Source organism: Lampris incognitus, chromosome 14 (genome assembly GCF_029633865.1).
Source record: "Lampris incognitus isolate fLamInc1 chromosome 14, fLamInc1.hap2, whole genome shotgun sequence".
NCBI lineage: Eukaryota > Metazoa > Chordata > Actinopteri > Lampriformes > Lampridae > Lampris > Lampris incognitus.
In genome coordinates this window covers 38,172,299-38,185,967 of record NC_079224.1, presented here as the reverse complement: position 1 = coordinate 38,185,967, position 13,669 = coordinate 38,172,299, and the positions used below count along the sequence as shown (strand labels likewise).

At 46.6% G+C, this 13,669-nt stretch overlaps 1 protein-coding gene across 2 annotated transcripts; it reads right to left on the bottom strand.

Annotated features, from left to right (window-relative positions):
- Positions 1-58: 58 nt before the first annotated feature.
- On the bottom strand, positions 59-11,001 carry sema4e (semaphorin 4e). 2 transcript variants are annotated; one of them, XM_056292808.1, is made up of 15 exons: positions 10,677-11,001; positions 8,905-9,195; positions 8,608-8,753; positions 8,011-8,073; positions 7,811-7,909; positions 7,571-7,670; positions 7,340-7,450; positions 6,489-6,640; positions 6,043-6,221; positions 4,381-4,537; positions 3,958-4,180; positions 3,648-3,763; positions 3,396-3,553; positions 3,241-3,293; positions 59-1,403 (listed from the first exon to the last, which is right to left on the bottom strand). In XM_056292808.1, the coding sequence occupies exons 2-15, from the start codon at positions 9,011-9,013 to the stop codon at positions 733-735; spliced, it is 2,337 nt and encodes a 778-aa protein (XP_056148783.1). In that variant the 5' UTR covers positions 9,014-9,195; positions 10,677-11,001; the 3' UTR covers positions 59-732. The 2 variants fall into 2 exon arrangements, with proteins under 2 accessions (XP_056148783.1, XP_056148784.1); XM_056292809.1 differs by lacking the exon at positions 10,677-11,001 and adding an exon at positions 10,470-10,575.
- Between the last annotated feature and the right edge of the window lie 2,668 nt (positions 11,002-13,669).

Genomic DNA, 13,669 nt, shown 5'->3' with positions numbered 1-13,669 from the left:
CATCTACATTTCGTGGTGATATGTTGCATGCAGAAATTCAGCCAGTATTTCAGGGTGTAGCCTATATCTTGAAGGCACACAAGCTCTACTTCTATACTCGTCGTTATGCCCAAAATAGTTTTCTTTCAAAATCTCTCAAGAAACGAATTCCTTTAAGACGTAAAGGAATTTCCATACTATCAGTAGGCAACCTCCATCTCCGCGCCTCCCACATCACGCATTCTTTGCAAGTCTTGTCTTGCTTGAAACATGTTAAACCTGTTACATTTATCAGAACAGGACATATGAGAGTCAGGTAGACCAAATATATATAAAATAAACTTAAGAGAGATTCTCATTCTGAAATGGAGCTTTTCCTTTATTTCTAAGTAGTTTCAGGGCTTCTCCAACTGAAAATTATGTCCGTTTTCAGAAGTTATTTTCTGTATGGGATTTGCAGTCTCCGTGGGGAACCATTGTAAAAACATTTGCAATGTAAAACATTTGCATAAAATAAATCATCAATCACACATATTCCAGTGTGTTCTTAAGGTGTATGCAGTCATAAAAACATAGTTCAGTTTTTCTTTTCATACACCAACCCACAGCACTTTGAGGAAATGCAACATGAGCAAGTGTGTTAGTCAGTTACATTTCTTCTCAGCTGGTCCATCTTTTACCTCCGCTTTAAAAACCAACTTGAAACATTCTCGGCACTCACCCAGAATGGCAAGACCACACTGATCAGTATATCTAAATTTCTGACTCGTCCTTGATATACTGCAGCGTAAGTTTAGGGGAAGCATTCTCCTCCACTTCAGCACTAAACTCAACTTCTCCGCCAGTGTGGTTATTATGGCTGCTGTTGCCTAATTCAGAAACCAGTGGCTTGCCTTCCGCCAATGCAGGCTTTTGTGCTTCTTGTTGGGTTACACTGGAGCCATAACCTGGTGCCTGTTCAAGCTTCTCGGCTCGCTCTGCTCCTTTCTTGGGTCTGCACACTCTTGTCAGAGGCAGGTGGCCTTTGTAGATGTTCCAACTCAGAAGGACAGCAAGAAGAACCACCAGGAGCCCCACTGTGGCTTGTAGTCCAGTCAAAGATGGCCCGTCCTGGGCTTGGGGTGAAGGTCTTTGCCCTGAATCCCCACCTTTCCCCGAAGCAATGCCGACCTGGTACTCGGCCACAGAGGTGGCGTACAGATTGTTGTGGGAGCGCTCCAGAGACAGGCAGCGGTAGCGACCGGCATCGGAGGCTGAGGCGTTTAAGATTAGCAGTCCATCTCGTAGGAGCTGAAAGCGGGCAGAGGGAGGCAGGGAAGATCCATCCCGCAACCAGCTTGGCTGTGCTAGGTTGGAGAGCGGTAGACACCGGAGCTTAAGGTGACTATTCGGCCAGATGGATTGAGTCACAGGCTTCACTGGGTCTGAGGTAATACAGAGATTATGGACATGTTGACAAGTTCTTTACAAAAACACTCTCATACACATTAGACCAAAGTACCCAGTAGGGCTGAACAAGATATCGTTTCAGAATTGAAATTGCAGTATGTGCCAGTGTTGTAGTACTCGAGTCCAACTCAAGTCCTGATTTTCAGGACTCGTGACTTGACGAGCACTGATGACTTGGACTTGGACTCGAGCATTGACTGCATTGGGACGAGGACTCGGACTTGTTAATTGATAGAGGTTTTTTTTTGTTAGTTCTCTTGTAATAGGCCCTAATAATTTGGCATAAGATATTGATAGCTATATTAATACCGTAACATTATTCAATTTCGTGCAAGGGCAGGCACGTGTGTTCTACCTACATGCAGATTCACATGCATACCCTCGTGTTGGAGGGTATGAGCCCATCTTCTTCGACTTGGACTCAACCTTGATGACTTGGACTCGGACTCAGGTAATGGGGATGACTTGGACTCTTCTTTGGGGACTCGGACTCGAACTATGAGGACTTGAGGCTCGACTCGGACTCGAGGTTTAGTGACTTAACTACAACACTGGTATGTGCAGTATTCACATTGCAAAGGATGCCGTGTAAGGCACACCAGGCCCATCAGTCATGTTGGGCTGAAACTCTTTGTGCTTGATGGAAAACAAAACCAAGCAATTTCTGCTTTTTTAAAAGGCTACTGACTAGAGCATCTGACAAATAGTATGATTCAATCTGACTTTATGATGTAATGAACAACTTCCTTATTTCCCCACTCTAAAATCACCCCAAGCATTGCCAGTGAAATGCTCTGTAAATGTTGCTTTGAAAGTTAAAAGCTTCATGTATCTGGCGTCCAGGTGGCGTAGCGGTCTATTCCATTGCCTACCAACACGGGGATCGTAGGTTCGAATTCCCGTGTTACCTCCGGCTTGGTTGGGTGTCTGTACAGACACAATTGGCCGTGTCTGCAGGTGGGAAGCCGGATGTGGGTATGTGTCCTGGTCGATCGGGGCGCCTGTTCGGGGGGTAGGGGGAACTGGGGGGACTAGCGTGATCCTCCTACGCACTACATTCCCCTGGCGCAACTCCTCACTGTCAGGGGAAAAGAAATGGCTGGCGACTCCACATGTATCGGAGGAGGCATTTGGTGGTCTGCAGCCCTCCCCGGATCGGCAGAGGGGGTGGAGCAGCGACCGGGACAGCTCGGAAGAGTAAGGTAATTGGCCGGATACAATTGGGGAGGAAAAGGAGGAAAAATGCAAAACAAAACAAAAAAAAGCTTATTTTTTGAGATTTATTCTCCCCTTTTTCTCCCCAGTTGTACCTAGCCCATTACCCCACTCTCCCAAGCCGTCCCAGTCGCTGTTCCATCCCTTCTGCCGATCCGGGGAGGGCTTCAGACTACCACATGCTTCCTCCGATACATGTGGAGCCGCCAGTCGCTTCTTTTCACCCGACAGTGATGAGTTTCGCCAGGGGGACGTAGCATGTGGGAGGATCACGCTATTCCCCCCAGTTCCCCCTCCCCCCTGAACAGGCACCCCGACCAGAGGAGGCGCTAGCGCAGCGACCAGGACACATACCCACATCCGGCTTCCCAGCCGCAGACACAGCCAACTGTGTCTGTAGGGACGCCCGACCAAGCCGCAGGTAACACGGGGATTCAAACCAGCGATCTCCATGTTGGTAGGCAACAGAATAGACTGCTACGCAACCCGGACCCCTAGAAATATATATTAAGAAAAATTATTGCAATGTCGATATTTCTTTTTCAATATTGCTCAGCCCTGCCACCCAGTAACTGACGTTTGTCACTTTACACTCACCAGCGTCCGGGCAGAGAGATGCATTCCCGTGTTTCACACTCTGGATCAGTTCTCTGGGGGAAGAACGGAAGATAAAACAAGGCAGCCCGGCTTTGGAAAAGAAGTGGGAAGCCAACCCCACTTGCTGTAGGACATAGGTGTGTATACTTGCCTACCTTTCTGCACTGGCGAGAGCTACACATTTAGCATCAACCTCGTCCCAACCGCAGTACGGGTCTCTGGCCAAAACACAGTCCATGCAGGACAAACACCTCCCGCAGGTGGCCAGCGGGACCTGCACGGCTCCGTTCTCTGAACCTGCGTAAATCTGGCGCTGTTCGCACAGAGACAATACACAAATCAGGGGAGTCGTACACTGTACCTTCCTGACTCGAGCAGGTCTGGTCAGGCAATTTGTTCGGCGTTACCGTTGAATTGGAGAATCGCAGGATCTTGATCGGCTCTTGGGATTGAAGGATCTCCACTTCCTCTATGATGAACATTTCTCCATCATAGTTGACAGCTTTCAGCAACGTGCCTTTCTCTGTTGGGAAACACAACGCGAGTTGTATTTACACACCATCGTGGACGTGGGCGTATGCTTGACCTTTTAGGCTTCCCTAATTTCTCAACAGCAGCGGAAGCCGGTCGCCCATCAGGATGTGAACTTCGTAAGGGTACAGAATACAGTTGTGATACACACAGAAACATACACACACACACACAAAACCTGCACACCTGTGCCTATAAACATGACTTTGTACTTCCTGCCGTCAGCGGCCTGAACTTGGTCCACTATGATGCGTGTGAACGTAGCTCCCCTCCGCACTAGTAGGGGCCTGTCCCCGACTGGCTTCACAGCCTGGTCCATAAGAGGCCTGTCTCTGATGAACTGAAGGGTCCGGTCTGGGAGGTCCAGTGTCCGAGTAATGCCCTGTTTACGCGCCTCATTGTCTATACACTGGAAGAAGAGAAAAGGAAGAGGGGGAGGAAACAGAACGGGAGTACAAGTAGCGTTAGCTTCCTGCCACTCGCAGAAAGGAAAAAAAGTGGACCTCTGACGTTGTACTCTTTCTCACACACACACACACACACACACACACACACACACACACACACACACACACACACACACACACACAGATTAGTGGGCAGACTCACAGCTCCGGGTCTGGGGGAGGGGACGTCTCCACTGTACATCACCCACTTCACAAAGGAGGTTTCTACGGTTACCGGGGTCTTGTACTTTCCCTCCGAAAACACCCTGCTGATGTCGGCCACACGGTACGCGCACACTGCAGACAGGTCTGACGTGTCCCTGAGATATGGGCGTCCCCAGACACATGCACACGGTGAAAATGTGACACATTGCAGAAAGCAACCGACCCCACCAACAGACACACAGAGGCTTACTTATGGTCTTCAGAGACAGTAAGCGATGCTCCGCCTGCGTACCCGCGGGGTCTCCATGCACTCGTCGTGTGAACAAACAGGCAGACAAGCGCCCCGCGAGTAAAAGCCAGGCGTGCTACGCATGGTAACCATGGAAACGGCTTCTGTGCGCTACTGCATCCCTGTCGCACAACTGTATTTCCTTTATAGGCTGTAGCAACATATTCAAATATATACCTTGTAGAAATACTGAAAGAAAGAGTCTATAACTAAATAACACAACTGCCAGCTTTCAAATTAGTTCAGTTAATTAGTTCACTAGTTTATTAGCGAGTTTCTCGGAGAACTCGCACACAACGAGGATCAGTCTCTCGTCCGTTTTGTGGGGTGACACTGTGAGTCGCGTAAAAAACTGTTCTAGACAATTCCACTCTGGCCGTGGGCGGGTGTGTGTGAGACTAGCACGACAGTTTCACGGGAGTCCACCTGCTTGTTGCTCTGCCTGACAGACTGCCCGCTCGCCTCCCTATCTGCCCGCTCGCCTCCCTATCTGCCTGCTCGCCTCCTTATCTGCCCACTTGCCTCCCTACCTGCCCGCTCGCCTCCCTACCTGCCCGCTCGCCTGTCATTGAAAACGAATTACTGAGGGCGTCCGGGTGGCGTGGCGGTCTGTTCCATTGCCTACCAACACGGGGATCGCCGGTTCGAATCCCTGTGTTACCTGCGGCTTGGTCAGGCGTCCCTGCAGACACAATTGGCCGTGTCTGCGGGCGGGAAGTCTGATGTGGGTATGTGTCCTTGGCGCTGCACTAGCGCCTCCTCTGGTCGGTCGGGGTGCCTGTTTGGGGGGAGGGGGGGATAGCGTGATCCTCCAATGCGCTATGTCCCCCTGGCGAAACTCCTCACTGTCAGGTGAAAAGAAGCGGCTGGCGACTCCACATGTATCAGAGGAGGCATTTGGTAGCCAACAGCCCTCCCCGGATCGGCAGAGGGGGTGGAGCGGGGCAGCTCAGAAGAGTGGGGCAATTGGCCAAGTACAATTGGGGAGAAAATAGGGGGGGGGGTTACTTCAGCGCGTCATCGCTCCCCATCTGAAAAGATCGTTATTCATATATCCTCATGGGGACATAAAAGTTATGTCAAAGTGAAAGTCATATTTCCCCTAACTGAACAAAAAAACAAAAAAAAACAAAAAAACAAAACAAAAAAAACAACACACAACCCAAATTTAAAACTAGCTTAATCTTTAACTCTAAGCCTAACTCAAATGCTTAACTTTACTGCCAGACCTAAACCTAGCCCCAACTGTAACTCTAGCCTTGAACATACTGCCTTGCACAGAAAAAAACGTTTTTCCCAAAAAATGTCCCCTTTAATCCTCATGAGTGTGAGTGAACACACACACAAATCAGTTCCCTCCATGTGACTCACGACTGTGGCGTGAAGACAGCGTAGAACAGACAGCTCCTCCAGTGTTGTTGGGGTTCACACCAGCGGTAAGTGTCCTGGATGACGTAGGGAAGCTGGGACTCGAGCACCGGGCAGTCCATCCTGGCCTTCAGGAAGGACGTCCACTTCTTCTGCAAAGTCCTCTGACCTCCAAGGTCCCCCTGAGAGAGCGGACAGACGTGACAAGGACAACACCTTGAGAACTGGAAAAAACATGCAGACGGGCACCGCTACAAAACCTTGGCTCATTTATAGCGGCCGGAAGCTGGGAAATGGCAAGAGACAGAGAGTCAGACAGTTGAAAGGGCCAGACGCACAGCAGAGGAAGTGCTGCCAATGCGTCAAGACAGTCTGTTTGGGACTCACAGCTCACGCTCCCAATCCCCACCCCAAAACAACTACAAATGGTCAATCTGGCAGAGACCCACCTTGCAGACGCGGGCCACACAAGAAACCACCAGTTTGCTGTAGAAGTCATACTCCACAGCAATCTCACTGAAGAAGAGGTAGACTTTGTCATCATCCCCCCGATCATCATCTTCACTCTCCGGCATCTGAGCCATAGAGATGAAGTTGGGCTCTGGGTAGGACAGAAAAACAAAAACAACGCAACAACTCATTTAGGACATTTCCTTCACTGCTTAGGGTCAACAAATTCAGACTTGGTAAAAACAATATGTTTATTTTGGAGGCAGACAGCCTGCGTCATCATTATGAAAACCACCATTTAGCCTTGTAGTCAAGACCACCCAAAGTGAGACCGAGACTAGACTGACTGTTTATGCGAGTTCAAGTCAGACCAGAGACTGAAGCTTGTCAAGTTAGTGAAGTCCATGTCTTTAAGGTGGCGAGTTCAACTCAAGACCATTGAGCCCAAAACTTCTGTAAAGACTGACGCCAGACAGTGCAAGCCCAGTTAAACACCATGACTAACTGTAGTAGTCTACCATCATAGTAAAAGTCAAAATTTCACTACACTAATATTCATTTAGGCTTTTTTTTTTTTTACTCCAAGGAAGGAATGTTTCAGATTCCAGTTTACCAATGTTGCAGAGACACAACTTAATAAATAATAATAATAGCAAAACAAAACAGATTGCACTTAATTGATCACCTCAGGGGAAGTTTAACTGGTCTTGAAAGTTGTTCGAGTTTGCAGTACCTGAGACTGAGTCAAGTCTGAGTCATTATGCTGTGAGGTCTGAGATGAAACGTAAGATCCGTCATGGTACAGCTCAGCTATCTGTCATATAACAGCACAAACCGAGACATGTCTCACCGTTTAGCCAGGTGCTCTTGAACTCGGTGCGTATGGACACAGAAGAGCTGCGCATCACCACAGGCTCAGAGCCCAGAAAATTCATGGAAGTGGCCGAGTACAGGTCCTTCCCTAGCAGGATGGAGATTGCAGAGGGACAAACAATCAACAAATGAACCTTCAGCTGCAGGTTCCTTCTTATTCTTATACTCCTTCCTATTGTTCCACCAGTTTCTAATGACTGGCACTCACCAACCATGATGGAGGAATACCTCTGGAAGGGATCAAATGGACACTTCCCCTTACCATCCTCTCTTTTGTTCTCTAGAGTCAGCTCTCCATCGGCGTATGACTGCACATAAAAAAAAAAGTTGAGAAAGTACTCATCCTGATCACTTTTCTGGTTAGAAATGTTATTGATGATGGTAAATAAATAAGACAAAATAGGTAATAAATGTGTGTTGTATACCATGTGTTGTCAGTTTGTCTTACCATATAGTCACACTCTGGATCAAAAGCGTTGGTTCCACACACATACATCCTCCCATCCTCCATCGTGTGCAGGATCCTGATGTAGTTCTTGCATTCTATCTGTAAACGTTTTTTTTTCCAATAGGTAACTGAACACAATCTACTCAATACTGAATAACCGCAAATAGCAAAAGCTGCAAGAAATAACTGAACTGACCCACCTCAGGATTTTTCCCTTTGTTTTTACACCCCTCTTGCTGCGGAACAGTCACTTCCCATTTCACCTAAAATGAAGAGAACGCTTGAAGATGCGGTGTGGAGTTTTCTTTGACCACCAGGGGAGCTACTGAGCAAAGTGATTCCTCGTATCGTAACACAAAAAATAAAACAAAAACAAAAACCCTAAATAGCAAATTTTGGATTTAAACATCAACGCCTTGCAGTGTAAACATTACAGCCATCTGGATATTAAGAATCAAGACTTTCCCAACATTTTTGAAAGTAATCACTTTTTTCAGCATAGTCAATGGGGTCGAACACCACACTCTACATTTGCACAAATGAAATTATGAATGTAAATAAACTCCTGCCTGTTTACATGTACTTTAACCAACATATCTAATAAAGCCACATGGTGCCAACAGAATAACATCACTGCATTTCTGTCTTTGCAGAACGTGGCAATGACAACATGAACTTGGTCCCACTTGGCCAAGGACAAGTGCAGTCTTCAGAACTTCTCGGCCCTGGGTTCCGAAGGCCTTCACGCAAGTGAATTTGAACGTGGGCTGACCCCAGCCAGTAAGAAATGGTTTTACCGAAGCATTCTTATTGGAGATGTTGTTGAGGTCAAGGGCATAGACAACCTCCCTGGCCCCCAGCAAAAGCAGGCCCAGGTCCTCCCTCAGCAGCATGATGGAGTAGTTCCACACCCCATCCTCACGGAACAGCTTACTGTTGTTCGCTAGAACACAGAACAGGTTATTTCAAAGCTAACAGGGATTAAACTCCGTTCTCCGATGCATCTACCCAAACTTCAACCAATTCCACCACCGCGCCCTTGACATGCTATAGAGACCGTGATTTCACAGCTTAGGTGGGATCGTAATACTCACTGTGATAGGGCACTGTTTTTCGAGGGACACAGTCCAGCGGCGAATCTTCTCCCAGCATCAAAGCCAGGGGGAGGAAGCAAAAGAGACTCACAGGCAGCAGAGGATACATGGTTCCTCTACTTGAATGATGACGAATTCTAACCGGATTTGTTTTCTTAACACTTTATCATACTGCAGCTGAGGCGATCGGTAGCATCAACTGGACGAGGTAGTCGTTGTCGACAGCAAGGCTCCGGCCCTTTTACTGGCCCCACTCAGTTGGCTGTCCATGGTGAGATGGATGACACAGATCTAAGAAACAACAAGAGGAAGAGACACCGACATTACAAAATGCACTGTTGGCAAAGAGAAATGCTAGAAAAGGAAATGCCCAGCAAACAACGAAGCAAGAAGGTGCAGCTTGTGGGATAGCTTTTGCAAGATACCACAAACCAAGAAGATGCAGCTTGTGGGATAGCTTTTGTAAGATATCAAAGACAGGAAAGCGGTCAGTAAGAAAAAAAAGAGGAGTGCAGAGAGAGCTAAAGTCAGTGCAGCAGTAATTCTGTCAGTGCCATAGTGATGTTAATGTAGGGTCATGAAAGGCATTCGGCAGGGTGCAGGGATCTCAACTTCAGCTCTCCTACTGCACCAAATACAAGCATACAATCAATCACAAACAAGATTCACACAGCATGCCAAAGCTTGGTATGGAGCAGGGGAAAGAAAGAAAAAGTCTGTAGCAACAGGCCAACAGATTTCACACACTCACGCACAGACGCACACACAGACACAGACACACACACACTAGAAACAATGATGAGACCAAAATGTTTCACTACATGCTCAAGTAGCTGAATCTCTCCTACCACAGACAACTTTGAGAAAAAAAACAGTTAATCTAAATTCTCGATGTAAATTACTTGCAGCTTCAAATGCAAGTCGGTCAGGATAGAAAGGGCTTGTGATTAAAGTGACAGTGTTTTTGCAAGGCGTTTCTTTAGCCAGTCTTACTCGTCCAGTGGTTATTTACAACACAGGGAGAGAGTGTGTAGTCTTTGTGAAGACGTCAGATGTCTCTCCCGATGAGCTGCAGCATGTCAGAGAATGCAGACCTGACAAGATACCCTGATCATTTCCCCCCCGAGGCTTTTTGCACACATCTTCCTTAATTGGCTTTCACGTCTCATATATATCCATTATCTTAACGCTTATCCTGCTCTCAGCCTCTATGTACATACATACACATATATATATATATATATATATATATATATATATACACATATATATATATATACACACACACACACACACACACACACACACACACACACACACACACACACATTTAAATGAACAGGTCAGCTTCAAGAGATTCAAGACTGAAAGACTGTTTCTGATTAACTGGTGCAGCTTTGACCTGTTGCGTTTAAATGTGTGTAAATAAACATACTAAGCTGCACAGGCAAAACGTAGCTGATTTTAAATAATCTGCAGTAAGTCATTATATACGGCATCATACCCCATGCAGGGCAGCCAGGCCAGCTGTCAGTCAGGACCAGCACGCAGTCCTCTCAACTCACCTGCGCCTCCACCGACACGCCCAAGGCGGCAACGCGCGTCCGTCCCCTCGTCAAAAACCATGTAAAGCAACGAGTCGATGTCTGTTTCTATTCTTCCCTTTCATAAAACTACACGTCTGCGAGGCGTCATTTCGCATTGGAAATCAATTAAAAGCGCCGAGATTGGCGCCAAGAAGCAAAAAGCAAAAACAAAAAAATGACGCCTACCTTCAAACACGAAGCGCCGGTAACTTCCTCGAGGGTTGTGCGCGAGACGCGCCCCAAGGCTGAGTTTTAGCGCGAACGCACTTTATCGTGCACGCTAGCCGGCACGCGGCCGTGCGCTTCCCTCCGTCCGAGAGACGCCGTGCGCGGGAGCGCTCACGAGCCGCGGCGAGAGAGCTGGATGGCCGCTGCTGCTCCGGTCTTTCTCTCCCCACAGAGAAGGAAGCGTCCCCCCTCTCCCTGAAAGCAGCGATTACTGCTTTGATTAAGGTTTTATTGTTACCGACGTTGTGCTCCGTGAAAGGAGGCGCAGCTGATTCCCATCAGAGACAGAGACAGAGACAGAGATGGGGGGTGGGGTGGGGTACAACTTGTTTCAGTTCAACGGATTTTTTTTACACCCCAAACTTGTTCAAACAGGACCGGTAGTGTAGTGAAGCAATTGCCCCTTATCCCTCCTCCATGTGTCCTGCCATGTAGAAGCAGTTGTGGGATAGGATTATGACTCACTGTGGGGGGGGGGGGGGTCCGTTGGAGAATAATATTGATAATATTTTCATATAAACAGCTATGTCTGCTATTGTGCCTCCCCTGCTTTTGACATTTTATGCTCCTCCGATGATAAATATGCCAGTTACTTGGTACTACTTGGTACTTCCTTACCCCCCCTACCCCCCCCCCCCGATGATCTAATGCACACTCGAATGAAATGCACTGGCCGTGACATGCACTGCATGATGACTACTTTGTAGCACATGTCCTACTACTACTTCTTAGAGTACTACTATGATTGCTGTATTCACATGGCACAACTATACTATGATTACTATGTAGTAAATGCATGACTTCATATAGTACTGCTATGATTACTGTATTTCAAATGAGGTATGACTACTTCATGCGGTACTACTATACAATTATATGATTATTACACAGTAAATGCGCTACTTCATATAGTACTGCTATGAGATGAGATTACGATGTTGCGCTCTACAATACAAAGTTGGTAACACTCGAGTTCATCTGTTAAACCGTGGACTCTCGTAAATCAGCTGGGATTAAAGCAACTGTCAAATGAATAAAAAATGTAAACGTCATTATACATTATAAATTTATAGATAATAGCGGTGAAATGTTTTGCATGTTGTCAGATTATTCACTTACATACACCTGAGTGTAGCCTGCAAAAGGGCTGGGTTTACATGAAGGCCATGGAGGACTACGGACTGGACCTTCCACACCTTAGATGAATTCAGAGTCGCCGAAAGGAACTGCTGAAATTAAACCGCTCTCATGGGCAAAATGTTAAAGAGTAACTTACGCTATCTCGAAAACTCCTCTTTGCATTGATAATACAGGCTATCTCTCTTTGCCAACTGTGAATAAACATTACTAACAAAAGACTCAGCTGTGAGGTCACCGGCTAAGCAGGACAGAATGCACAAAACTCTACAGCAAAATCTCTGTTCAGTGATTGCACCATACAATTGATTCATTCTTGACATGTCCAATTTCCTCATCCTTTGCTTTGCCAGACCACAATCTTTGTTGAGGCTCATCCGTGGCAACAGAGCCAAAAAGTCTGCAAACTGAAAAAGACGAAAGATGTGTTAAGAGACAGATGCAGTTAATCTAGGCAGAGTATTAAAATCCACAAAGCCATAAAATAGTCTTCATGCAAAAACAATTTAATGCTCTAGAGACCTGCAAAGAACACTATTGTTGGAGAGTAGAGACGGACAGACTCGACGAATAAGTTACACATATAAATATACAAGTGAAAGGTCGGATTAAGGAGACACTTAGGAGCCGTTCAATCTCAAATGACATCCGGTGCGTAGCTATTTCACAATCATCTTCACACACTGGTCATGCCAAAGGAACGACAGAATACATCATCAGTTTCCTTATGATGGGCTATCTTTCTTGTAGTTTTCATTTCCTCACATCTCAGTAATATGTCATTTGTATATGTAAGGCAGGGCGTAGGGCACGTTGTAAAATGTGTACAAACCAGGTAGGCTAGTTTCCTCAAGTGTTTGGATTGCCATGGGTATTTCTAAATGCTTATTTATAATCCCACGTGAAACAGATGTGATGATTCCCCACGTTCGCAATGTGAAATATCAGATTTGAGTTACACATGAACAAAAGTATTGCGTACCAACAGCTTGCATGTTGATAGCAGGCCCATAGAACCTTCAGTTGGTTTGCATCCCATCCACTAGAGGGCACTGTTGCATAAATACAGCAGATTAACGTAACCCTTAACCACCCCCCACCCCCCCCCCCGGACTGGAACGACACTGAACTCTTTAACAGACCAGAACACCACTTCTAGCTTCAAAAGGAGTTATAACACAGGTGGGTTATAGCACCATACAGTGGCACATACACACAGTAACCGGAAATAAGAAAATCACTTTGAATACATCGCCACCAACAATACAGTAAAGTTTTAAGTTGAGTCCTAGCATCACTGCTCCACCATTACAGCAACGGATGCAAAACTATCAGGGATGAGATTTGAGAAACACCCAGACCAACCTGGATCTCTAGAGCCAGAAAGTGTGCAAGTCTCGGTTTCTGGCCAGCTAACCCCCCCCCCCCCCAGATTGTAAAGCATGCACATTATAATTAGGGGAATTGGTAGTGTTTGTGGGCGGAAACGAACGTGTCTGACTTCTGTTTCTCATATCTCGGATCCTGGTTCGTTTCTCCAGAGTTGGTTTTGCAGCTTCGTGTTCGGCTCCCCCCCCCCTTCCCCCTTCCGTCAAATGTGACCCTAGCAGCTGGGTTGACTGACACGGCTCAGACAGAAAAGGCTCAGTTGTTGGTCTATAATTTGTCTGTGCTTCTCAGGTAAGATTTCAGTCACATCGGTTCAAGAATCCACGCAACTCCGACTGAAAAAAAAAATGAAAAAAAAGGGAACATCTTCCCTCAGAGAATGTCTGTGACAGTTTTCACATTGCTGGATGAGGCTCGATTTTTAG